The following is a 25,278-nucleotide window of genomic DNA, read 5'->3' as shown; positions in this document are numbered from 1 at the left end:
AAATGAAACCTGTTTCAAACGAGGTGGAGATAATTGTTGTTAGCTCGATTCGGGGTTACAAACCGTACGTTGATCACATTGCAACAAGTGTGCAACCACCATACAACGCCTAATCTGATGGTAATACCAGAAAGAGTCTTTACTAAAGACTCTGCACTGAAGAGAAGAAAGGGAGAAACCGCAAATTAGCCATGCTGCAAAAAATTCAATGGTGTACACAATGTATTTTCCATAAGCAAAGTTAATGTACTGAAGTAATTATTGGTCTGAATTTTATTGCATTTATAAATATTACCGGAAAATATGCAAGACGATGTAGTAATTCGAGATAATTTACTCTAATTGGTAATGTGGGGTCAGGAAGTACATGTGTATGTGCATATTTATTTCATAGACTAACTGTTGGATTTGTTATTATCATTATGTTGATGTTTGCCGTTCGTTCACGAGCACACTCTTCATCTGATGAAGTTCATCAGCAACAGCATTTTTAGGTTTCATACCAATACAAAAAGGTCTTAATAAGAAATGTACTAGAAACAGCACAAGTTTGAGAAGCCACGTTCCAAGAAACTGGAAGAATTTGAGCTGCATGTCGAGAAATTCATTTCTTATGCTCCGTTCCCGTGTTTCTGCCATAACTTTTCTAAACTCCCTTTGAAACTTTGGGACGCTAGCAATGAGGGGACGATCCGGAAGTTGTTTGCCTCCCAGACGACGCATGTGGGCGAATGCGAGGGCGACGTTATCTGTGACCTCGTCCTCCTCCTCGTCGTCGGGATAGAAGGAGTCGTGCTGTCGGAGAGGGTGGGTGCAGGCGTAGCAAGGGCAACACCTTCCACACTGCGTCAACCCCAAGTATTTCCTCCTCCTCTCCTTCCGGTGCAATTTCAACGCCTCGTCAAGCTCCATCATGGAGGGTCGAGAGGGTGACGAGAGGGATGAGTCCGAAGCATTCTCAATAATATTTCTCATCATTCCTCACCGACAGATTTGAATATAGAAATTCGGTTAATCAATAGCAAGATGAAAAGGTATATTAATGAGTTACGCAGATTAGAATGCACTCATTATGCCATAGATTAGAATATAACGCATTATGCATAGTTACAGAGATTTTGGAAAAGTAAGAATACCAATTTCTCAAAGCATTTTCATAATAATTATGAAAATGCTTTGAAAATTATTTTCGTCTTATTATTATCATCATCTTATTACTTTCATAATTTTTATTTCAGTCGCATCCATTAACTTATCGAACAGTTCTGTATGAGGTAAGTTTATCCAAATATCTTATCATATTAACGAATCAGTGTTATGTAATTCAGGTTGGACTTGAGACAAATTCTGTTCATCATGAATCTGTATCATGCATGGTGTGATAGATTTTTATACTGTTCATTGCAATTTCTACCAAAAAGTCTCCAATTCAACAGCTTACGCCATCTTCTCAGTTTGAGCTCCACCTGCCCGCCAACTTTAAATTTAGTCTTCTTCTTCTCATTCTTTTGGCCTTGGGGCACTCGCATGGCTAGCTAAAAAAAATTGCAATTGTAAATTTCAGAGGAGATAATCGCATAATTGTCCGAGTCGTCGATTTGCAAATTGGCTAAACACTCACGTAAATATCCCTTTGACAAAGTTGGACATTAACAAAGAGGTGGATATAAATCTGAGAGTATATAGACCGCATTATTAACAAGGGTTGAATTTCGTCATCTATTGTTAGTTTTGTAAAACCGGGATATAAATTAAAAAGTGCAAGTGTAACGTTCACGACGACGGGGTCTTCTGACAGAACGATGGAGAAAGCGGAGGGTTCCTCGCTCAAAAGTCTCCTCGGCTTCTACAGCCCCAGCTATGCGCCCGATGACCCATCCATGAATGTCTCAGGTATTGCGCGTATTAAGCACGTGTCATCAGATTTATTTATTGCAATAACTATAACGTCACTATATTTACAGTATACAGTAGCGGAATATCAAAACTGTCGCCATACCTCAATGTTGACCCGTATATCAATCAAGAGCCGGAATATATCCTCCCCGAAGGTAAGCCAACATGAATCAATTGTAGGATGACATGAACATGATAAAGCAACATAATTCTATTCAACAGAATATGATATCTATAATAATTCAATGGTAGTTGATCAGATTCAAAGTTCATGCGTGTATATAAATTGTCTTATCATATCACCGAAATCGTCTAGTTTTAGCCACTCATACTAATCAAAAAATGACAAATGAAAATTCTACATGACATTGGATTATTTATTAGAAATATCATGTTCAGTTAAATTATCACTTAATAATGAAAAATCACAACTTATTCAATTTGTTTGTTCGATCTTCCGAAGGGGCTAACCGACAGAGAGGTCGCTTTGAATTTGCCTTTGGGACCATAGGATCCGGTGTAATGGTGGGCGGTGCTTTTGGTGGCATAAATGGTTTATACACCGGAATAAAAGCGACACAAGGAATGACCGGAAATGTTCGTAGAACCCAGTGAGTTTTGGTTACATATTATATTAACACTTTATGAAGAGCGATTATTTACCAATATGAACCAAGAATACAAATATACACATTCTCCTCGTAGGTTAATTAATTACGTGAGCAAGACGGGCGCTTCATCAGCCAACGCTTTAGGAGTGATAGCAGTAATGTATTCTGGTTTCGGGTGTTTCCTCAGCTGGTATCGTGACACGGATGATGATACAAATACTCTGGCAGCTGCGACCGCTACTGGACTGTTATACAAATCTTCTGGTACTCAATATAAAACACTTAATCACTCGTGACCAATATATTTATGCTACGATCTTTTTAAAATTACAGCCGGCTTAAAAAGAAGTGCAATTGGGGGAGGAATTGGTCTGGCCCTTTCAGCCGCTTACTGTTTGTGGAGAAGAGGTGACAAGGAAGGAAGGTCTATAGTTAACTATGTTGGATCCAGACACACCTCATCGTACTAATAACTTCAAAACGGACCTAGTCGTAGTCCCTGAACTTATAGTATCTGTGTATTTGTCGCGTGTGTGTCCCAATATATGTGACCTACATATTGGGAGGATCGGTTATTATTTTTTACAACGATCCAAAAAATTGTTAAGCAATTAAAATTTTATTTTAGTATGAATGATGTAGATACTGATACGCTCCAAAATCAATAATACAGAGAATCAGATACTATTGTTGTATGTTCTCTCTTTACAATTCACCTTAGGAGGGGAGCTTGCGAGGTTGATAATAACAGATCTTGGTGCCCTTTGGATATGTGGTAGGGACCCATGAGTGTACTAAAACCCTGAAGTAGTTTGACTCCATGGCCACATTTGCGCCCGCCACACCCACTCAAAAATGCCCAAAAAACGCTTTCACCCCAGTTTTCACTCACTCAAATCCACGCCAAAAATCAAATTTTACTCGGATTTTTAAATTTCTTTCACCATTATACTCCCAGATAGTTGCTTTCTTCAATCCAAGATCAAACTCAATTTTATTGATGATTATTTCGCAAACATAATTTGTTTTGTTGATGACTACAACAATGCTCATTCAGAATTTTAAATTTAAAAATACTAAAAATTTCGAAAAAATTGAGTTTGATATTGGATTGAAGAAAGCAACTATCTGGGAGTATAATGGTGAAAGAAATTTCAAAATCCGAGTAAAATTGGATTTTTGGCGTGGATTTGAGTGAGTGAAAACTGGGGTGAAAGCGTTTTTTGGACATTTTTGAGTGGGTGTGGCGGGCGCAAATGTGGCCATGGAGTCAAACTACTTCAGGGTTTTAGTACACTCATGGGTCCCTACCACATATCCAAAGGGCACCAATATCTGTTATTATCAACCTCGCAAGCTCCCCTCCTTAGTTTCGATAGGTGGAATTTCGTAGGCGGTTGAACTTAGTTGAAGTGACTCCCTTGATATGTACTTTCATCATGTTATTTCTTTCCTGTTACTGGTCATCGTCGTCTCGTCACCATCACTCTGGATTGCAAATACATAAATTTTGTTCGGCATTGATAATAAATACATAGGATGATAAATATATAAGATAATCAATACTGATTTATTAAGCACATTTTATTTACATTTTTTGTTCTGATTAATATATATTTATATAATTCTACACGAGGTAGAAATTACAAAATACTAAATCAGCCAGGTACATAAGTTATCTGTACCTTCTACTGACACATATTAGGGGGGTAAAGTGTTACAAAGCTATATACGGCTAATAACTACTCACATTGTTGTACTACATGGATAATTCTTATTTTACATGCGTATTTATACAAGTCCACAGCCGGAAGTTTTATGAGTATTCACTTGACGGTTCTTTTTATCCTTCCTTCCTGCAATTTCAAACCTGTGATAAATCCTGTACTACATAAAGACAGTCGTGTGTTCATGCTCCTTTATCAAAATATCAGCCTATAGCAAAATTACCAATCTTACATATGTACATATTGTAGTGAACCCTTTTCATTACAACTGCATGCTCATTTTTTCACGATATCCTATTTGTGTAACCCTGCCCATGACATTTTATTACAATTTCAGTGTAACAAAATAACAAATTCCCGTTGTATACGTATAAGCAACGACGTCATAAACTAATCCTAAGACAAGTCGTTATACTCACTTTATATGTATGTATGTGTTTACATATGTACATGTTTATATTCTGTACTGTACATCAAATAATGGAGAAAAGAGCTTTGTTGAATCCTTTATTTAAGACCATGCCACTCGGTAACCACGTTTCTAGGAATTCGCATCATATTCTCCCAATGAAATTTCCCCAGTGGATTTCGAATGCAATAGCCTAAAGCCACCTTCCCAACTACTGTATCCTTGACCCTCAGTGGCTTCTCCTCCTCACAACCCTCCAAGGAACCGATGCCAGATGAATTACTTTCCGGACTGGCTGCATTGGTTTGCAAAGTTCCAGTATCGAGGTTTTGTGTGGTCGTGACCCGTGTTGATTGATCTGATGATGAACCTCCCACATATTTAGCTGGTCCACTTCCTTGACTTGGGTGACTTTGACCGCTGCTGCTGCTATCCAATCGTTTAGCTTTTGCATTGAGATTATCCGAATAATGGAATAGGGACGACTCATTAGACGTTTTGTTTACAAGGTTTGGATGATGCTCAGGGACAGATTTTCGACCCCCGTCAAATGACGATGATTCATGTTCTCGGCTTTCCCCTCTACGCTGACTTTTGGAAATGGGTGGCTTGTCTGTGAGGCAGACCAGGGCCAAAAGAACAACTTGGACGAGTTCATTCGGAGGCATGTCGAAAACAATCGTCTCGTTGAAAACGGGCTGATTTGCTGTAGTCCCGGTGAGTTTTTGGAAGGTCGTCTTCTTTTTTCGGATCACTTTCCCAGAATCTGCTCGCAGTAGAAGAAGTCGGACGTAACAAATACCTATGCAGACAGAACAAACATTTTTTACCTTAGGTATGTGAGCATAGGCGTGTAAAATTATTTATTAGCATTAAATTATTTATTCATATTCGTTTTAGGTAATGCAATGAAGTATTAAATTAATAAATGCAGCATGAAATGCCGTATATAAGATAGCTGCATACGTCATTTTCCTTGATTTGTAGTACGCTTATAATCGAATTCAAGGAGAATTGCTGCAATTTAGTTTGTCACCAATAGTGTAAAAGTGCATATAATTATATTTGGATTAAAGGCCTTAAGTACATATTAGCGAACAATGGTTGCACGCCATTGTTGTTACAAATTTATTTGAGTATTATATAATCTTAAAGATGCCGTTACACTGTGGTTTGCGATTGAAATTGAGGTTTTTATGGTTCTATTGTCTTTGTGCTTATAAAATAGTGGCATTCGGTGTTTAAGACCATTTATTTCCACCGAATTCAACAAGACTATACTTGAGTATACTTCCAATTTGAAAAATGAAATTTTTCCTGGTTATCGCCTCTTTCTTGGCCGCGACATCCGCTGCCCCACAAATGCCTCCAATGGGCGGAGGAGGAGCTGCCATGGGTGCCATGAGCAACGCTCAAGCTGGAATGTCTGGACAACCGTCTTGGGCATCTACAGCAGGTCTTGGTGCTCAACAGCTAGCACAAAACGGTCAAGCTCAAAACATGAATAACGCAATGGGCGCTCAAATGGCTACACAAGGGAACCAAGCTGCCATGATGGGAGGAATGGGTGGTGCTCCAGGAATGGGAGGTGCCCCAGGAATGCCTCCAGGCATGGGAGGTGCTCCAGGAATGGGAGGTGCCCCAGGAATGGGAGGTGCCCCAGGAATGCCTCCAGGAATGGCTCCAGGAATGCCAGGTGCTCCAGGAATGCCAGGTGCCCCAGGAATGGGAGGTGCTCCAGGAATGCCAGGTGCCCCAGGAATGGGGGGTGTGCCGGGAATGGCTCCAGGAATGGGAGGGGCTCCAGGGATGGGTGCTCCAGGAATGGGAGGGGCTCCAGGGATGGGGGGTGCCCCAGGAATGCCTCCAGGAATGGGAGGTGCTCCAGGAATGCCAGGTGCCCCAGGAATGCCAGGTGCCCCAGGAATGGGAGGTGCTCCAGGGATGGGGGGTGCCCCAGGAATGCCTCCAGGAATGGCTCCAGGAATGCCAGGTGCCCCAGGAATGGGAGGTGCTCCAGGAAGGCCAGGTGCTCCAGGAATGCCAGGTGCCCCAGGAATGGGAGGTGCTCCAGGAATGCCAGGTGCCCCAGGAATGGGAGGTGCTCCAGGAATGCCAGGTGCCCCAGGAATGGGAGGTGCTCCAGGAATGCCAGGTGCCCCAGGAATGGGAGGTATGGGAGGTAATATTTGGTGTGCATGTAAATGTCAAATATTTCTGTTAACATGATTTTTAATTTTTAGGATTCTAATCAGCGTTGATCAGTTTGGACACATCTAACGAAACCACTTACAAGAAAGATCCCTAGTAATGAATTGTAACCCGTTTTTCACATATAAATCTGAAATAAATACTGCAAACTGCAAAGTGCAAACGAGAAAATCAGCCTTACTCTGTTTGCTAATCATTCCGTCAGTAAAGAATGGGTTCAGATTATTCAATTTAACGATTGTCACAGACATCCTTTCTGCCGTAGGGAGATAGCACATTCCAAGCATGATATCTCCACGTTTCTGCAAACAAAAATAATAATACAATATAATATAATATTTAATATTTTTTATATAGATCTTTAGGAAAGCTACATTATATGGATATGTATTCATGTATGTATATGCGGGCAGGTAGCACATGAAAATAAATAACATGTGTTTTACCGGCTCCGGAAATTCTCCAGAATCAACAGGAAAGACGATTATAAGGGTGGATTTTAAATAATAATAGTTCTCCATAATAATCTTTAAAAATTATTAAAAGATCTAAAACCTAGAAAAATAAGCACTCTAACGCGTAGAATTCATCCTGGCATAAACATATGAATTCTGTCAAAGGAAATGTGGGTCAGTCAATGAATGGGAACAAAGTTTGCATAAAACTTTCTTTTGTGGGAGAAAGTCCATAGATGAGCAGCAGCAGCCCTACCATACACGTTTCTGCAAGTATCAATATGTGCGTCGAGTAAGAAATCAGTCTGACTGAGACACGCAAACCACACGTACATATACCGAAAACTTACTGAAAAGATGAAAAGAACAAACTCGTCCTTTAGTTTTATGGTAAAAATACTCAAAATAAACACACGACCATTTCAGTTTCCTCACAAGGAAGTAATCCTATGTTTTTTCAGACGATTCTGCACTCTAAATTCACCCATGATAAACTTGTGTTCAATGATAAAGGAAATGTAGCCATAAACGTAAGTTCTATAGATCATTATTTGGAGAGAGTGGACGAGTGGGCGAAAATGACAAGTTTACCGAAAGCGGCTCCTTTAGTGAACAACTGAGCACGAGCTTGTTGCTGGTAAAATCTTTGAAATCTTCAAACGACAGTGTGGTTGTCCCAATTTCATTTGGATTGCCAAATCGATCTTGGTCGAATGCGGTGAATTTTATGACGTACTCCTACAAAATCAAGAAATGATTAAGATTAATAAAATTCAATATCGAAAGCACAGGGAGTTTGGAAATTATTTAAGGACGCTGTGCAAGATTCATGGAACTTGAGTGCAAAATTTAAGTATGGGTCTTACATTCAAATGACTCTTTGCTAATTGAGCTAGAAATGTTTCACTAAAGTCGCAAATTTCTCCAGCTTTCTTGATTGTTCGTGTCACAAATCGGTATCGCAGCACGTCTTTCTTGCGATCGGCTGGCTTTCTAGGTTGAATCTCAAGCGTGAAAAATGCATCCGATGGTTGGGCTAGGTACTCTTTTTGTGGTAAATTTCTTGCTTCCTGAAAATAATAAATTAACATCATTGAAGCGTAAGAAATTAATTTATGTAGTTAAACCAGGTATTCAAGCATTTATTCTTTTAAATTATTCTATATGTACATATACACTTGTGTAGTTACATGTGCATGCTACACTAATAACTTCTTAAATAGAACAGAGTACTTAAATACAATCCGTCGATGTAGAGTAAAATTAAATTAAATTAATTCGAAAATTATTGAGACAATCAGTTAATTTAGCGATTAGAAAGCCGAATCCACGATACATTGAATTCTTTAAGAAATAGTGAGCAAAATAAAGTCCACAACTTTGAGTAGTTTTCAAAACCTAGATCTATGTATAAAGTCGATGTTTATTCATGACTTTAGCATTCATTTGCCTTTGCAGGATTTATAGGACATTTACATTAGACGGAATACTGCTCAACTTTGACTTTTACCTCGTTCCATCCATACATTACCCTTTCCAGTTGGAAAACATACATTTTCTGATTAATATTCTTTCATTTCATCATTCGCCAAATATTTGGCATGGTTATTTGCTTCCATTTCCAATCTACTACAAATTGCTCTGGTGGATGAACATGCCTTTGCTTGTTTATCCACATGACATGTTATGTCGTGAATATTTATACATTTAGGTCATCTTCTTAGAACCAGGTGGAAGATTTTAGATTCCTTCAAATTCCTTGGTAGATATTATACCCTTGTCGCCTTTGATGCGCTACAACTTTCATCTCAGCGCATATTTCGCTAAGCTACATAATTCACACTTTGTCGTTTTTGTCGTGTTCAACTTCTTTGAAAAACAGATATATCCGCATTTTTTCAAATGTGTTAACTCAGAATAAAAAACTTTATAGACATGACGACTTTTGACATTCACATCATTGTATAGCAAGCAATATTGGTAATGTCAGGCTTAAAGAGTTCATGTGTTTCATGCCAGAAAGTAAAAGTAATAATTACTGACGCGGTTCAATATGTAATGGGAAAAAGGAAAAAGATTATGTGGAGTTTTTTGTTCCTGAGCGGTGGCCTACTTTGTCTTTCTCCGTTTGAATTGACCATACTTTCTTCCTTCTCTTTTTCTCTCTCTCCCACCTGTAATTTCAATACCACCACAGACACACGACAAAAATGGTTAACTTTCATGTGTGCCCATTCAAGTTGGCTGGCAGAACTGGGTGCATATACATATGTGCAGCGTCGAAATGAAAGGTTTGTATACTTTGTATAGCAGTTTTTGGCTCTGTGGACTAAATGAAGAAGTTCATTACAGGAGAAAGTTGTGTATTTCACCCACTCTGAGTATCCACTCCAACCATAAACCACAACATGGACATGGGAAATATATGGGCGACCAGAATTTCTATAAATTCGTTACTTTGTGGAGCCAAACTTGTTCTCCAATCCATTAAACTAAATTGCTACAACTTATTTCTCTTCCGTAAAGCTATCCGTTACTTGGATGCCATCTAAAAATTGTAATCTACACCGATCTTTGGGGAAAACCTGACTTGCCATGTAACGTGTGGGGCACATAATATGTGAGACTTCAACTCTGAGGTCAGCGCCCTGCGGAAGTTTGTACATACATACATACGTGTAATATAAGTGTGTAATAATGCAATCTGAAAGGAAGGTGCTTCCTAATAATTTGCGCCCAATTTATTTTATTTAATAGGCTGAATCAATAAAGGCGAATCAATAGAATCGCACATTGAGCGAAAAGGAAGCATTCTGTTTATCACCGCATGCACCTTTTGGACGTTCAGCGGAAAATGGAACACAGAGAAAGAGAGAATCATATCGGGAATAGAATGGATCAGGTATAACAACAGAAGGAAGGACAAAGATTGATTTCTCTTCTGTTGTCCAAATTGTGCAGGATCAACAACCAACATTTTATGAGCTAACTTGTCTTGGAGAAAAAAAATCTTGCTGTTACGGATGTGAAGTCGGATATTTATAGTTCACTGTAATCCGTCTCCACAAATTACGCATACTGGGAATGTTATTCTATTCGATTCAAGTTTATTACAGGAACACAAATTGAATAAATTGCGATGCTGCGGATCAATTTGTAACAACAAATGTTCTATAATGACCCAAACAAGTATTTCCAGCAATACAGAAGTGGGAAACATGTCTCTTGTCTATTTCCAGCCAGACAGATGTATCAACTACAAAATTGTATCACCAGTACTTTCTCTTTTCAAATATGTGTACAGTAAAAGAAGTTCTTCTAACTGTGTTCTCACTTTATGATTTTGGATAAAAAGGTCAAATAACTTGAGTTGAACCAGCCAAAAGTAGTGGATATTCACAAGGGATGAGACAAAAATACATATTTACTTTCAACGTTCTTAACTTTTGCAAAAAATTTCAAAGTTTCTAAAGATTTTTCTTTGTGCAAACTCATTACTTAATTGAGATTGATTTCTTTACTTGGTTGATATTACTGGTATGCAAACTATTTGCATTAAACTTTCCACGACTTGTGTATATTAGATGGTAAAAGTTTGAAAAAAACATGTCGTTTATACCGAGTTTGACTGATGTCTTGCAAACTATTTCCAGATTTCATATCGATTAACGTCTCTGTGTGGAAATCTTTCAATGGGTGCAATTCAGACATCGAAATAACTATTACACCATTGTACAAATTTTCAGCAAATAAGAGATGATCCCACTGTTTGAGTTGCACGTTTGAATTAAGTACATGTGAAAGTTTTCGCTGTGCTGGAAATCTCATTAATTTACAATTTCCTTCCTTCCACACAAAATCCTTAACCCACGAACAAAGCAAATATATAACCAGGAAGTGAAATCTCCGTACTTTTCACTTCACAAATTACTCGTTACATACTTCAACCTACTCACACTTTCCCCTTTTGAAAGTGTTTCACACAAACAAATCTAATTACACAGCCTAGCGTGGTTTATGCACGGTATTTAATGAGATCAAATGCAAATATGAGAAGTAAACTTACAATGAACTCGATATTAATGAGGCCGTTGTCCTCCTCATATTTCAAAATGAATGTGAAGAAGGGTTGTCGAGCATTCGGATGGCTCAATGACATGCCCGGCTGCAAGCTGAACCGACGGTTCGCCGCAACGGCCGCTTCTTCCGCCAATGCAGCCACCGTAGATCGGTAGAATCCAGTGCTGTTGGAAAAATGTGGCATGGAAAATCGTTGGTCGACGTGTCCTGCAATGGGAATGGGGACGACGGGGACTGGAACCATTGGAGAAGAAGACTTGACATTGGACAACGACTTGACATTGACAGCAGCATTGTTGCCTTGTCGAGGGGCAGAAGAATGACGAGGGGACTGTTCTTCTGGCGTTCCAGCGACTGCCGTAACCGGGGAACCCATGGTGGTTGTATTAGACCCACTTGAAGTGTGAGGGGATGACATTTCTAAACCAACACTTGAGTTACTGCTCCTGTCCGACATGGAGCTGAAAGATTTGACGTTATAGTGGACTTCAATTAAGTAAATAAATAAAAATCCATATCTAAAACTGTACGTGTGTATGTACCTGTAAGTCGAGTCTCGCTTTATTGGCGAGTAGAAAAGTCGGGCCAACTCTTCCTCTGGGCTTCGGAAAGCATCTTTACATGTAAACAGGAAAAATTAAATGCAACGAGTGGTTATCACACACAATAAATTATTTTTGTTATTTTCGTCGAATCAAAATTTTGTTTGCTCGATAATTGAATTATGATGATGAAAAGAAGAGGACGGGAGTTACTTAGTTGGGGTTTCGTGCAGTTTTCTACTGGGAATATAAAAATTCAGTTGAAAATTAAATTAGCTGGAGCAACTCGACCTCATCTCGACCTTTGTCACTCTCACTGGAGAGGTGCGCGTGGGTGGATTGTTGCTCGGAGAGAGAAAGTACGCGATCATTCACCCTTCTTCGTAAGAATAAACATATGCATGTAAAAGTGTCCTTGCAAAAGAGTCAAGTAGAGCTAGAGGTGCTAAATTGGATAATAATAGGATAATAGCAACACAGATTAATGATTTTTCCTTTTCCCCAATGTCTTCATCCATCCGCATTCCTTTACATAATATTATAGCTCAACATAATTTGAATATCTAAATTTGAGACAATTTGCACACAATTAATTCTTTTGGAGTTCGCTGAATGTGAAGGATCGTGTAGATGGGAATTTTAGAGAAAACAAGGAACTCAATTGTACCACATTGTTCCACGTATTACTTGGGAGGAGATTGAGACCGAGGCCAAAGCCATTACAACAAAGAGTAGAGGGAATTGGTCTTTGGAATAAGTTGTGCAGTAAGCGGGCAAGTTGCATGTCAGAGCTTCATAAAATTAAGGACATACATTTTAGAGAAGACCTGACCTACGCTGAGCGTGTTTTAAAGCGGTCCAAGTGTTCTCTGCTTATTTAGCTTTCTCAGTTTATTTTTTCCAACCCAATCCAAGAGAAAGAGCAATTGTTCCTATGGTCTCTAGATGCCCCTCTGGATAAGGAAACGACTACTGGAGAAAGTTGTCTGCTCTATTTTTACTGTGCACCCATCCATCTAACATACGGCCTACTAGAATTCATTTTCATGTCCTATTTTGCCCAATTGTGATTCGGTTGGTTTATTTACTCGAAGGAGGTTTCAATACATCAAATAAACATTCTAGCTTTGGCATTGTGTTTGGCTGTATTGATTTAGAAGGTCCGACCAAACCCAGCAGCTTATTTTATTTACTTCCCGGTATCATTCTCGTCAATGTCCAATTTCAGAATAGGTCCACTACACCACATAGTTTTCGTAATACTTTCCTATCAATGCTTCTTATTCATCGATATAAAACATGTAATTCATTTTGTCAAAAAGAGTACGCATTGAAACAAATATAAAAATCACGGTAGAAAATGCATGTATGGAAGATGCATTGAAATTATAATTAAATTCAGGTCCTGAAAACCCTCCAGTTGCGTTCTATGTACGTACTACTAGTTACCAAAGCTAGAACTTCAAAAGGTGTTTAGGACCATAAATTGAGTAAAGTATTTTATAACTCACTCTCGCGATAGACGCCGAGGGAGGTGGGATAAATATCCGGTGGGTATCTAATACAGATGATATCATCCATCCTTTGCTTCTTCTTCTTATCTGCAACGTCGTAATATGAATTTATCCGCCACGATCTGCACCGCAATGTCTATATTTAAGCAAGGCCCACAACGTAGGCACATACCATCTTCCCAAATAGCTTTGTGAAGCAAGCAGCTTTTTCGAACGACGCAGAATATCACAATGGCAGTAAGTGATATTGCAAAAACTCCCACGGATGATAATAGCAACTTCTCGGAATTTGTGAGAACCTGCATCTTTCCTTTCTCACTTCTCCGAAGGGAGAGCCTGAGCAGACAAGGATGCAGCAACTCCAATTTTGCGGTGATGTTGAGTCAAGTAGGGATTTGGACCTGCTACTGGATCCGCATCCGTAATCCTTAAAATTTCCCAGTAATTTTTCTGTAGATGACAGTTTTTCACTTAAACTATCTCTAAAGTCTCAACTTTCTTAGGTCATTGGTCCAAAGAGATGCGGATGGCATTTCCATGCCTGTAATATACGAATTAAAATTTGATTAGCAATACACATGCAAGGATTAGTTATATTGTTTAATACATAAATAAACATGTACATGTGTATTCGAAATTCTTTTAATTTTAAATAGATTTTCGTACAATCTAAAACAACATTTTGCTTGAATTGTCTAAGTTTTATTAAGTTTATACGCTCACGCATCATATAAAACAATTAAGTTTTATTTCTTTAGCTAAGGATAAGCTATGTAACCACTTGATTTGTTGCAGTTTTTTATGTGAGACTATATTTATTTATTACAGGTAATATAGGAAATAGTACTAGAAAGTGAAGTTGCATAAAGAAGGAAATTATTGAATTTTCGCAAAATCTATAAAGAAGAAATATGACTTTTATGACTTTCTTTCAAAGAAAGAACTTATTCTTATGATTCTAATCATATTAATACTTAGGATCAGTGTACCATAACTATCCCATTTTTTGACATTTATTGCTAACAAATCACGAAAACGGCATAAGTTGTATTTAGGTGCAGAAGCTGAAGGTCAGATTTACTTAAAGATTCTCACAATTTTTTATTGTCCTTTATGAAATAAAAGAGAATAGAGCAATGGTGACAATGGTGAAAACCTTTCTTTTGGGAAAAACGTCACCTGTCGAGTATATAATTGACGTGTATTTACAAAATGTCAGAGTGGGATGTATAATGAACGAAAGTTACTGACAAGGGAATTAATGTACATGTAGAAGTTTAGAGATTGTGGTGTCTGGGCAATTAATTAATTATGCGCTATCCATCACGAAAAGTCTTATATACAGAAAATGCTTTCTACAAATTTGACGGGCCAGTTCATCTCGGTTAAAGGTTTGGGCATCCAGGAAGAGAAATAGTAGATAATTGCGACCCTCAGTTCAGTTCAGTTCAGTTCAGTTATGAGTATATGCACGAATGAACGACTTTACAAACTATTATTTCAAAAGGGTAAAGGGTCAAGACAGGCTTCGCAGAAAAATCTAAAGAGGTTTGCATAACTTTCCACCCTAAGTTTTGTACTCGTTTTGTTCCAATTAAGCATGGAAATGAGAATGTCTCTGGAGTCCAATATTTAGCTCAAATTTCATGCATCAGAAGATTTCAGATTGGTTGACCAGTCCTTGGGGATCCTTGAGTCATTTTGATGAAGACGCAAAGAAAAGGCATGACTCAGGTCTAGCATACTTTTCAAGCCTACATATGTACATGCATTGTTTTTTAACAACATGTCGCAAGTGCATAGTCCATAGTTCTCTCATTTCATAGATTGCAAATAATAATGGCTCGGCTATTAATTCCATGTGCATTTTCTGTATATCTGTTAACCCAATTTCGCTGTTTTTCGGTATTAATGAAACAGTACACCTTTACGAAGACAATATTTATTGCTATCTAATTGAGATGTACGTCAAGAACTCACTTCCTTTTGAAGAAACCTCTGAAATGTTATCAGGAATAATTGTTACCCATGAAGTAATTTAATATCCGACATCCTATTTAATATAACGTAACTTTATCAGCACTATAATTTTGCTATGCGATATTCGGTATGGATTATTGCTTTTATTTGTACCGCAAGTAGTGTAAGTAAACGTGACATGCATGTACGTTGTTTACTGTAATCGTATACTTATGAAACCTTATGCATGTTCCCGAGACCTTGGACGCCCTCGACAATGGGATGAAGACGACGTGATGCCCGAATAACAAGTAAAAATGGTGGAAAAATCCACTCCTTTACTGACCTAAAGGGCGACATTATAAGCAAACCCACCTCTTATATGAATCATTTGTTCCAAAATTATCTCGGTGATACCAGTCCTAAGAAAAATAATATCCATTCCTTTACTAACTATTTATCCAATCTAATTTAATTAAACTCGGCTCACGTGTATGTTCGTAATACATAGAAAAGCATAAAACTTGGATATCTGATTAAATTTTCCAAGAAGCTACAGATACACGTTAGATGTATCTGTGCCAGAATAATCTAATTACCATACCTTTGAAACAAAGTGTACACAATACTTGGAATTAATTAACGATAGCCTGAACTAATCCTAAGATTTTTGCTTTCAGAATTCACAAATTCTGGGAAGCTTTCGAAGGCTTTAATCCCTAATTAATTACTCTTGTTTTTGGATTCGGTCTAGACGATTCCGCTCTTCATTTTGTTTTCTACCAATTGTATAAGTGCATTATATATACTCCAGTATTTATGTAAGGCACTTTTATCTCACAATGGGATTTTTATATTTGCTAATATTCTCAACTAGAATGGAACGCACAGACATTTCTGGATGCCAGAAGTACAATCAGTCTGTACTCATCGTTGAGGAATATGAGACGTTGTGAATTATCGTCACCCTGACCCACACACAATTAGATCCAATAAACACCTTTCATCGTTTAATGCAATTGACGTTTTTCACTTTATCAGTTTAAAAGTCACTATTACGCTAAATTATACACCCATGGCACCATTGACAGACAATTACTCATAAGACTCGACCAAATATTTTACTTATGGACTATATAGCGAATGCATGTCAGCCTTTCAGCGAAACTGCAATATTTGGGATATTTACGCAAGTGTTGAAGTCATTAAGGTAATGCGGTGAGAGCAAATCAACACAATAGATTTATTGTGAACGGAATGTTACAAAAGAATTATTAATGCATTCTCCAGTAATATGCAAATATAGGAAACTTTAAATTCAAACTATTGAATTGACTAAAAAAATATTTACCTTCGGTTTGGGCTGAATATTTCCAATTTATCACATGTTTTCTCCAACTGACTTAATTTTAACTGGAACAAATTACTAATCACTTACTCCATGTGAATTTAAGTCACAGGTTGGAAATGTCCAGTGAGAATGTGATGGTGTAGTTTTTGCAGAGAAATGCGACTGGCGTGGAGTGCTTTCCCTCAAAGTCTGCAGAGTGAAAGAACTCAGCTCTGACTTTCTCCTACTTCCAGCACGTTCTCTCTTCCTCAGTCGAACGGCCCACTTTCACGCTGAGACTGAAGCGCACGACTACGCAATTTATTTCCACAATAGGACACTCCAACTTAAATCCGGCCAAGAAACTGGTTCCGTCTCGACGTTTCAGTTCGCCAATTAGTTATTATTTTTTCGCAATCACGAAAATTCTATAGTAAATTTTCAGATAAGGTTAATCCGAATTTGGTATAATATTCCGTACTGTTTACACCAGCGGAATTGCTCTGCGACCTGTAGCCACCAACAACTTCACACTGGGAGAGATTCTATATAGAATTGATGGCGATAGAGGCATATGTAGTACGCTGACGTTGAATAATAATGATTCGCACACACCGATGTGGTCAATGAATTATGACGACAAACTGATGTTAATGAGTTCCGTTAGTAAGTATTAAATTATTTATTCATTCTAGAATCCGGCAACTGTTTTAATGCATAATTTACTTTACTACCTTTTTATATTCAGGAACATGTTAATGATTACGAGATTGAATTATATAGCTTTTTTCTGATCGGAGAAAGTGATGCAGGCTTTTACATGTTTTTGTTGGTGACAAAGGCTGCCTATTTCATGTGAGGTTATGCTGGTGTTTGAGTAAAGGTGGAATGTGAAAGCTCATTTTTTACACTCGTCAAACAATTACCTGATTATTTCATGCTTCACAACCAGCATTCACACTTGTACACATGTATCACTGAATATTTAGCTAGTAGTTAGTTATTTAGCTGGCTTTGTTCGAGAGCTTGCACATATTGACTGAGAGAGTGGCCATAATATGAAAACAAATGTGTGTCCTAATTATCAATGTGCCATAATTTCGACAAAATACACACATGTGGTCGTCGATAACTCGGCGATCCTCCTTTCTGACAAAGTCACACAAATGAGATTTTGTTTGATGATGATGATTGCGTCGCTTGCTGGTTTTATTGCCACTCGTATGAATTATAGATATTACAAATTGATTGAACCAATTTGGTGGATCACCTTCAAAGGCACGATTGAAGCCTTCAGTCCTTCACCACAATGATTCACATCAAGGAATGAAAATAATCCGTATGAGAGATGGCCTTAGCACCTACTGAACTAATATTAAAAACTCGATTCGGTTTATCACACACTGAACTTGGGTGAACCTGTCTGAGTTTGTTCAGAGCCTCGTGCATTCACCGAAGAAATATTGAAGTTCTCAATAAGCGAGGGAGTTAAGCACCTCAAAGGTCAAATAAATTAGATTAAACGCGCTTCTCACCGTAATAATAACATAATATTTTGTAATTGAAAAACTTATGGCTCAGCAAAGTGTTTCCCATGCAGCACGCGTTCTGCAACACAACACCGACATAATTTCACACAGTCCAATTACAGGTAGCTCACTTCTACCTGTTGTGAGGTTGGGTTAGGTGTGTAAAAAATGCGGGTTAAGTCGTTTTTATGCAATCATTGTGCGTAGCTATTATACAGTTCGTACTTAAGTACGTATTGATACAGGTTCATATCTGCCACATCACACCACAACGTATTTAGCAACATTACAAATAAATAAACACGAGGAGATGAGGAAGGATTTTTTTTAGTTTTTACCAACATTACATTTTAAGCATGAGAAACAAATTTCATATATTTTTTGTTTATGAAAATCTAGACTAAAGAAGCTTTATACAAATCCTCTCAATTGTTTAACCTCGGTATTATGTATCATGCATGCATTTTTAAGAATTGAATGCTAAACTTAAAGTTGTTGCAGGACCACTCTCATTCAGCTCCGATGAGTTTTACAAAAGTATAAAATGTTGACCTTGTGTGTATGCCGTTTTGTATCATCAACAGCGAATAATATTTTGTATATGGTCATAGTTTGTATAAAAAATTAAAAGGTGGGCTACGTAAGTATGTACAGAAGATGCGTATTTCTATACATAGTGCATATGTATATGCATTATGCAGTACTTATAACTGCTTAAATATGTAGGTTGAAACTAAAATACGAATACATAAACACACGAGGTGCGACAATAAATAAATAAATTCACTCGTTAGTAAACCACACAAGATTCTCGATTCATATAAAAAATTGGCAAGCGGCTTTTTTCTCTATGTAAATTAGAAATGTAATTGTAGCAATCAATACAGCGAAAGTACTCCAGATGGAAATCATGTCAAACATCATATGTAGAAATAATGACAAACAACAGCAAATTTTACTTTTAAAAGTCACACATAATGTAAGTCGATTATCTGAAGCACTAATATCAGTAAATGCACTTATTTCTTAGATGAATATTCTGAGCACATGTCTGCCACTATAATCTCCCGTTTAATTGAGTTTAGAGAGATACAAAAATTCCAACAATTGCAAAACAATATGATACATATTGAGACAGGCTAATTAATTGTAAAAACTTGCACGATATACATATATAACTCTTCAATTAGCATATTTAGTAGAGTGGCGTGGTCACTTCCTTACTTAAAAACGGTAACACGGTATTATAGAAAGCGATAGTGCTTGCATGGATTATACGCATATTAAGAAATACTTAACAGGGAGCAGTAAAAACCTGCTTGACGACCTCGAGAATGGGGGAAAGTGACTTGACCACTCTCGTGACCCTGTTTGCGATCATTGCATTATTGGCGTCACCATAAAGATGGAGTTAAGTCCGAGTCTAAGAAGAAAAACATGAGTGAACCAGATTCGTTGAGATGATATCAGAGTGTGTTAGCTTTCATTTTCTATTACCTCGTAGTCAGTGACATTAACGTGGCTCAGTCGCATCATCACAGCTCCGGTGGAATTAATAAATTCAAAATCCGTTAAACCCTGGCGAGGCTTGACATATGTTTTGAAAAAATCATCCATTTATTGTTGTACTGATAAGGTGCGTTTTTGAGTGGTGGGTTCTTTACAAATAACGCTATGTGATTGGACTTTGTGATTACAAAGTCATGAAGTTGTCCAAAGTGACTCATCATTCGTTATTTCCGATCATTGCAGGTAAATATTCCTAAATTTTTGTTACTCAAATCTACCAAACGTTTTTAGCATGCATATCTAAGTCACAGATTTAAATGATTCTTGCAGTCTTGTTGATTGCGGTACTACATGCAAAACCTTCAACGGCGGTGTCAACTGCAGATGACCACCGCTCAAATGTAGATTTGCGGCATTTAATTTCTATTTTGGACTCGAATGGAACAAGTGGTGGGACCACAAGTCAAAACACTGATCATAACAGGAATGTTGCTGACCAGTCGACAAAGGCTAGCTCATCACCTAAAACTGTGCTTATTAAAAGGAAAGTCAAAGTAAAAAAGTATGCGGAGAGTTCCACCGTGGGGCCGCAAGTGACACCAACAAATGCCCCACCACCATCCATCACTAGTAGTACCACGAGGATGTCAACGTCGACAACGACCTCCAAACCACCGATCGTGTCAAGTACGACATCAACTGTTTCATTTAACACCACGACTCTTCTTCCAAGTATGAAAAACTCCAATTTCCCAGTGAAAAATAATAGCAATGCCGATAGACGCATTGATTCTCATATTGACACGCTGCAAGAAATTGCTCCACCCTCTCAACAGGATTTGGTGAATCAACTTTCTCTACTTAATTCCTTGCTTACCAGTCTTGGTGACAATTCCACAACCACTGAGAGTCCTACGACTACTTCTAAATCGACAACTTCAACACCAACAAGTGCCACAGAATCATCAAGCAAAAATGTTGCAATTGATAATCCGACTCGCGAAGATCAACAAGCACTGGCAGCGTTAAGCGCTATTTTCGGGGGTTCGGATGCCACAGCGGCTTTGTTAAATTCAAATGTGGTCCCACGCCAAATTTCTTCTGGAGCGGAAACAGAAGCTGCTAAAGCTCTTTCAGAGTTTCTTGTTCAAGCAGCAGCGATAGATGCACAAAAAAGCAATAATGGTCATAGTTCGCATCCCAGCACAAATCTTAACACAGCGTCAGCAGCTAGTAACCAGTTTTCTAGTCTTGTCTCACTATTGGGGACATTGAATTCATTTGCACAACAGCCAAATGAACAAGATCAGTTTAATAATAATAATGGCTTCAGTTCTAGTCAAAATATTCAACAATCACAACAATTAGACCCGCAACAACTGTTATCTGCATTTGAAGCAATTCATGAGCAACAACAGCGTCAAAATCCGACCGCACAACCAAACTCATTGGCAGATATACTTGGCCAGGTTCAATCTCATTCACCTTTTGGAAAATTGCTGACCTCTCAAGGAGCTGGGGGAATTTTGTCGTCGGTTGGCGCTGGACTGACCTCATTGGGATCCTCAATGTTTACCACAGTTTCGAACATTTTTAGTGGGAGTGGATTCGGTGGGAAGCCAAGAGTTCGAGGTAACTTTACATTTCTAAAAGAAAAGGAAATGATAATGATTTGGAGGCAGATTGAGATTTTCTTTAAATGCCCTTCAATCTATGAAAATATTGTAGTGAAATATCGCATAAAAATACTCTCAACAATTAACCTTTATCGAATGGCATTGCTCACTTTCCAGGAGTTGACACACGAATGGGTTTGGGATACCGGTTTGGAGACGCTGCAGACGCTCAAATAATGTTCGATGTTGGCCCTCAACTCTTCACCGAAACTGTTAAAAATGAATTAAGATCTCCAACCATGGGCAAGAAAAGTCATACCGTCGACCCCAACGAAGAGCTCATCCGTTCGCTGTCAGGGGGTGGTAAGCACCAAGAGGACGTTTCCGCTGCCAAACGAGTTCTTCAACTCCAGCTGCACCGAGAAATGAGAAATCATCATCTAAATCAGAAACAATTCTCTCCAACGGCTATCACTCCAAAGAAACCACTTTCACTCTTGGATATTTGGAATGCGGGCAAAGAATTCAACGTTGCGGCTCCCAGACTTCAAATTCCAGATCAACTTTTGACACCTCCGCTCAATGAGGCAGACATGATGCAAATGAAAAGGAACAAAAACTTTCGAAAACGATCTTCCACATCTCTCAAGAATTACTACTCCAAGCCTCTCGATGACCCTCTGGCTGGACATAGCACCTTGACTGCATGTGAGTATTGTTCGTTTATAATAGTCAATAGTGGCAATTGACATTAGTAATTTTTAATTAGTAAATCAATCCTAATAACTTTTTGTGTTACCTTTCAGATGAACAAATGCTGATAACTCAGGGCAGAGACTTGGGAGCAAAGTTTTCCGGAGGAGAAGATGAAGAACCAATCCCTACAAGGCGACCCAAACGTCGAAGAAAATTTCGACAACGACAACCAATAATTTTAGAAGAAGAAGAAAAGATTGATGACATTTTGCCAGAAACTGAGTATGGCAGTGATAATGGGCTGGATGAATCTCCATCAAAAAATAAAAAGCCAACACGGAAAGGCTCATCTCGAACAAAGAAGAAACGACCATCCAAAATGCGACCTCGCCCACCAAATGACAAGCACAAGTGGAAACCACGCGGAAACGATAATCTTGAAGATGTTACTAAAGAAGAAGACGTGCATCCGGATCATAAACCTACTCGAGATGGACCTGGGAGCAGGGAAAGGACTCGAGATCGCACCTCAAAGGAATCCTCCAGATCGCGGTCAAAGGAAAACAAAAGTCGGGAGAGATACGACAAAGACGTTGGCGAGGAGGACGACCAGAGACCTGATGACCGACCACCACCCTCAAGAGATGACTTCAACTTCCGGCAAGTCGAGCCCAAGCAGGCTCACTCAGAATCACGGCCTCAATTTGATGACGGGATAAATGATTATAATGATGAGGCTGAGAATACAGAAATGATGGACGACTTTGATCCACCAGAGCGATCAAGAGATGATGATGACGATCATGCTGATGAGGTACGCCATGGATCAAAGGAAAGACCACGCAGTGATGAACGAACGCGTGGTAAACCAAAGAAAATGCCCAACGAGGATCCGTACTACTGGCCAAAAGATAAACCACAGGTTGACTTCCGCCATGAATCTAAAGAAAATTATAATACATTTTCCAAAGAAAGGCCATATCATAATTCTCAACATGGACCAAGTGAAAGACCATACGACGACGGTTTCTCTGATGACGATGGTCCCAGACACATCAAGCGCCCCAAGCAGAAAGACAGTTTCAAAGACGATGATTACCATGCGAAAAGGGAACACCGTCCCGTAAGCAAACCGAAGCCAATAAGGCCACCTCCATCAAGTTCTCGAGACCATAAAAAGTCTCCTTCATCTAAATTCAGTCTTGCCAAGATATTTCACTACTGGGTTAGGAAAGGCCGACGACAAAGTAATAAAGGGAAACCCAGCAAAAAACCTCCAACTGATCGCAGCCATCATCTTTCTGAAGATGAGAACTCGGCTGACGAAGCATATGAACGGTTCACTTACAGACAACCCGATTTACCAAAGTCGAGATCTGATGATCGTTTCCACTCGAGAAACACATTGAGACCTCGTCGCCCCCGTCCGCAGAGCAGTTTCAATAGAAAAACAAGTCTTTCCCAAGTGTGGGGAGGTGCCATTGGTGGTAGTGCTGGTGGTATCCCATACAAGAACTTTCATCAAATATACTCTCCCCAAATTAATCCGGAAGCAAATGATTCCTTCCTGAGACGCAATCAAGTCGCGGTGAATAACAGATTGAAGGAAATTGAAAGACAAAAACTATTAGAAGCCCAGTCTCAACCTCAAACTGATTCTTCCTTCTCAGAATATGAAGATGGCCATCCTTCACCTTCCCCCACTAATTCTGTAATGTCGTTTGTTAAAAATTACTTTGCTTCAAAAACCACTCCAAAACAAAGAGTTACAGACCCTGAACATAAAACCAACGGTGGGAGTAATAATAACGGGTCTAATAAACCCAAGTCAATTAGCACATTAGCAAAACTAATCTCAAACCCCTCTGCTCTCAATCCTCTGAAAATTCTGCCCATCCGAAGAAATCGAGTTCGCCCACCCACATCAACTCCTCCAACTCCCAATAATAAGAAACCCCAAGTCCGACATAAATTGGCAGTCATCGGTGGAAAGCTTCAAATCGTGAATGTCACTGTTATTCCCACCACGACGACCACTACTGAATCCCCCGTTGTTCATATTGGAGATGACATGTCCTTTGAAGAATTAACCCAAGTTTTGAGCCAGGTGAAAAAGAATCAGAAAAAGAAGCTCAAGTTGAAGGTGAAAACAACAACCACGCCTGAACCAGACCAACATAGAAAAGTTGACTATGATGACGAGGACGACGTGCATGTTGGAGCAAAAGCAGCCGAGAAGGTTGATGCCGATGACAACTTGGCTAAATCAAACCATGTAGAAGAACAACAGGATCCCGAATATGATACTGACGATGGTCTCAAAGGCATTTTCATCGACATTGAAAGCGGTGAGGTTAATGTGCTCAAGCCCGTTGCGGAACTGACGAGTTTCCTCCCCAAAAAGGAAGAGGATGAAGAATCAAACGTTTCTGATCTTGTTGCCGATGAGTTGGATGACGAAGATGGCGATGGGATTGCAGATCAAGAAATGAGGAGAAAGACTCAAATTTTCACCGAAATTCAAACCGAACTCAAAAAGAATTACGACAAAATGAAGAAAGAACATGAAAGAGTGGATGCCAAAAAGCGGAGGAAAGAACAACTCGCAGCAAAGGGGATGGACGAGTCTATAGATGTCGTCTCTAAATATTTTGACATGGTCGAAAAGGACGACGACGAAGATGACAAGCCATCAAAGTATATCTCATAATACGTAAAAATATTTATTGATTGAAACTTATTTATTGTGCATGTGTTCTGTTTTGTTCGTGTGTAGTAACTTATTCTTATATTCCCATAATTTTCCTATTTTCTACTTATTTATTTTGCTTGTTATATGACAATGTGACTGACTGCGTGAAAGACTGTGTACCTGTGAACCTCGAGTAATAAATAATCTCATAGAGCGAAATAAAGTTGTCGAAAAAGCCGTAATGTGTAGCATGCAATTTGTGAGTGAAAGCAGCAGCAGCTTTCCCTTCGAAGTCCCCTCGGAAGTGGTCCACCACTAGACGAGTAAAAGTTTCATGCAAATGTGGATTTGTGGATGCAACAAAGAGATTGTTCCCGGCGAGTGATTTGAGTGGTGGGTTGTCGAATGAGGTCTTATGGCTGGCGCAGTAGCATCCCGTCGTCGTCCACTCTGCGTATCACTTTTAGCTGTTCCTATGCTCTATATTGCGACCACCACCATC

At 38.8% G+C, this 25,278-nt stretch overlaps 3 protein-coding genes across 8 annotated transcripts; 2 read left to right on the top strand and 1 right to left on the bottom strand.

The window, feature by feature from the left end:
- Positions 1–1,522: 1,522 nt before the first annotated feature.
- Positions 1,523–4,070, top strand: LOC110846152 (mitochondrial import inner membrane translocase subunit Tim23). Of its 5 annotated transcripts, none has more exons than XM_035849445.1 (6): positions 1,523–1,893; positions 1,965–2,051; positions 2,360–2,507; positions 2,602–2,771; positions 2,841–3,199; positions 3,887–4,070. In XM_035849445.1, exons 1-5 carry the CDS (start codon positions 1,803–1,805, stop codon positions 2,975–2,977), a joined length of 633 nt encoding a protein of 210 aa, XP_035705338.1. In that variant the 5' UTR covers positions 1,523–1,802; the 3' UTR covers positions 2,978–3,199; positions 3,887–4,070. The 5 variants fall into 5 exon arrangements, with proteins under 5 accessions (XP_035705338.1, XP_035705337.1, XP_021948490.1 ...); XM_035849444.1 differs by having other exon boundaries at positions 3,878–4,070; XM_022092798.2 differs by having other exon boundaries at positions 2,841–3,244.
- A 583-nt stretch (positions 4,071–4,653) lies between these two features.
- Positions 4,654–18,092, bottom strand: LOC110846903 (synaptotagmin-C). Of its 2 annotated transcripts, none has more exons than XM_022093740.2 (9): positions 16,756–18,092; positions 13,618–13,986; positions 13,443–13,532; positions 11,932–12,004; positions 11,376–11,850; positions 8,176–8,379; positions 7,901–8,047; positions 7,036–7,156; positions 4,654–5,445 (listed from the first exon to the last, which is right to left on the bottom strand). In XM_022093740.2, the coding sequence occupies exons 2-9, from the start codon at positions 13,748–13,750 to the stop codon at positions 4,742–4,744; spliced, it is 1,947 nt and encodes a 648-aa protein (XP_021949432.1). In that variant the 5' UTR covers positions 13,751–13,986; positions 16,756–18,092; the 3' UTR covers positions 4,654–4,741. The 2 variants fall into 2 exon arrangements, with proteins under 2 accessions (XP_021949432.1, XP_035705336.1); XM_035849443.1 differs by lacking the exon at positions 16,756–18,092 and adding an exon at positions 16,294–16,466.
- Positions 18,093–19,726: 1,634 nt separating this feature from the next.
- Positions 19,727–25,018, top strand: LOC110846513 (nucleolar protein dao-5). The gene is made up of 4 exons (XM_022093292.2): positions 19,727–20,015; positions 20,103–21,404; positions 21,566–22,096; positions 22,195–25,018. Exons 1-4 carry the CDS (start codon positions 19,967–19,969, stop codon positions 24,792–24,794), a joined length of 4,482 nt encoding a protein of 1,493 aa, XP_021948984.1. The 5' UTR covers positions 19,727–19,966; the 3' UTR covers positions 24,795–25,018.
- The last annotated feature ends 260 nt before the right edge of the window (positions 25,019–25,278 follow it).

Source organism: Folsomia candida, unplaced genomic scaffold (assembly GCF_002217175.1).
Source record: "Folsomia candida strain VU population unplaced genomic scaffold, ASM221717v1 Fcan01_Sc003, whole genome shotgun sequence".
Classification (NCBI taxonomy): Eukaryota; Metazoa; Arthropoda; class Collembola; order Entomobryomorpha; family Isotomidae; genus Folsomia; species Folsomia candida.
The sequence above is the reverse complement of the archived record's forward strand: the minus strand, read 5'-3'. Positions and strand labels throughout refer to the sequence as shown.

Coding starts and splice junctions, on each gene's coding strand:
- LOC110846152 (XM_035849445.1), top strand. CDS start 1,803: ATGGAGAAAGCGGAGGGTTCCTCGCTCAAAAGTCTCCTCGGCTTCTAC. Junction 1,894..1,964: donor CCCATCCATGAATGTCTCAG/GTATTGCGCGTA, acceptor CTATATTTACAG/TATACAGTAGCGGAATATCA. Junction 2,052..2,359: donor GGAATATATCCTCCCCGAAG/GTAAGCCAACAT, acceptor GATCTTCCGAAG/GGGCTAACCGACAGAGAGGT.
- LOC110846903 (XM_022093740.2), bottom strand. CDS start 13,750: ATGCAGGTTCTCACAAATTCCGAGAAGTTGCTATTATCATCCGTGGGA. Junction 8,380..11,375: donor TCATTAATATCGAGTTCATT/GTAAGTTTACTT, acceptor TATTATTTTCAG/GAAGCAAGAAATTTACCACA. Junction 8,048..8,175: donor TAGCAAAGAGTCATTTGAAT/GTAAGACCCATA, acceptor TTGATTTTGTAG/GAGTACGTCATAAAATTCAC.
- LOC110846513 (XM_022093292.2), top strand. CDS start 19,967: ATGAAGTTGTCCAAAGTGACTCATCATTCGTTATTTCCGATCATTGCA. Junction 20,016..20,102: donor GTTATTTCCGATCATTGCAG/GTAAATATTCCT, acceptor TGATTCTTGCAG/TCTTGTTGATTGCGGTACTA. Junction 21,405..21,565: donor TGGGAAGCCAAGAGTTCGAG/GTAACTTTACAT, acceptor CTCACTTTCCAG/GAGTTGACACACGAATGGGT.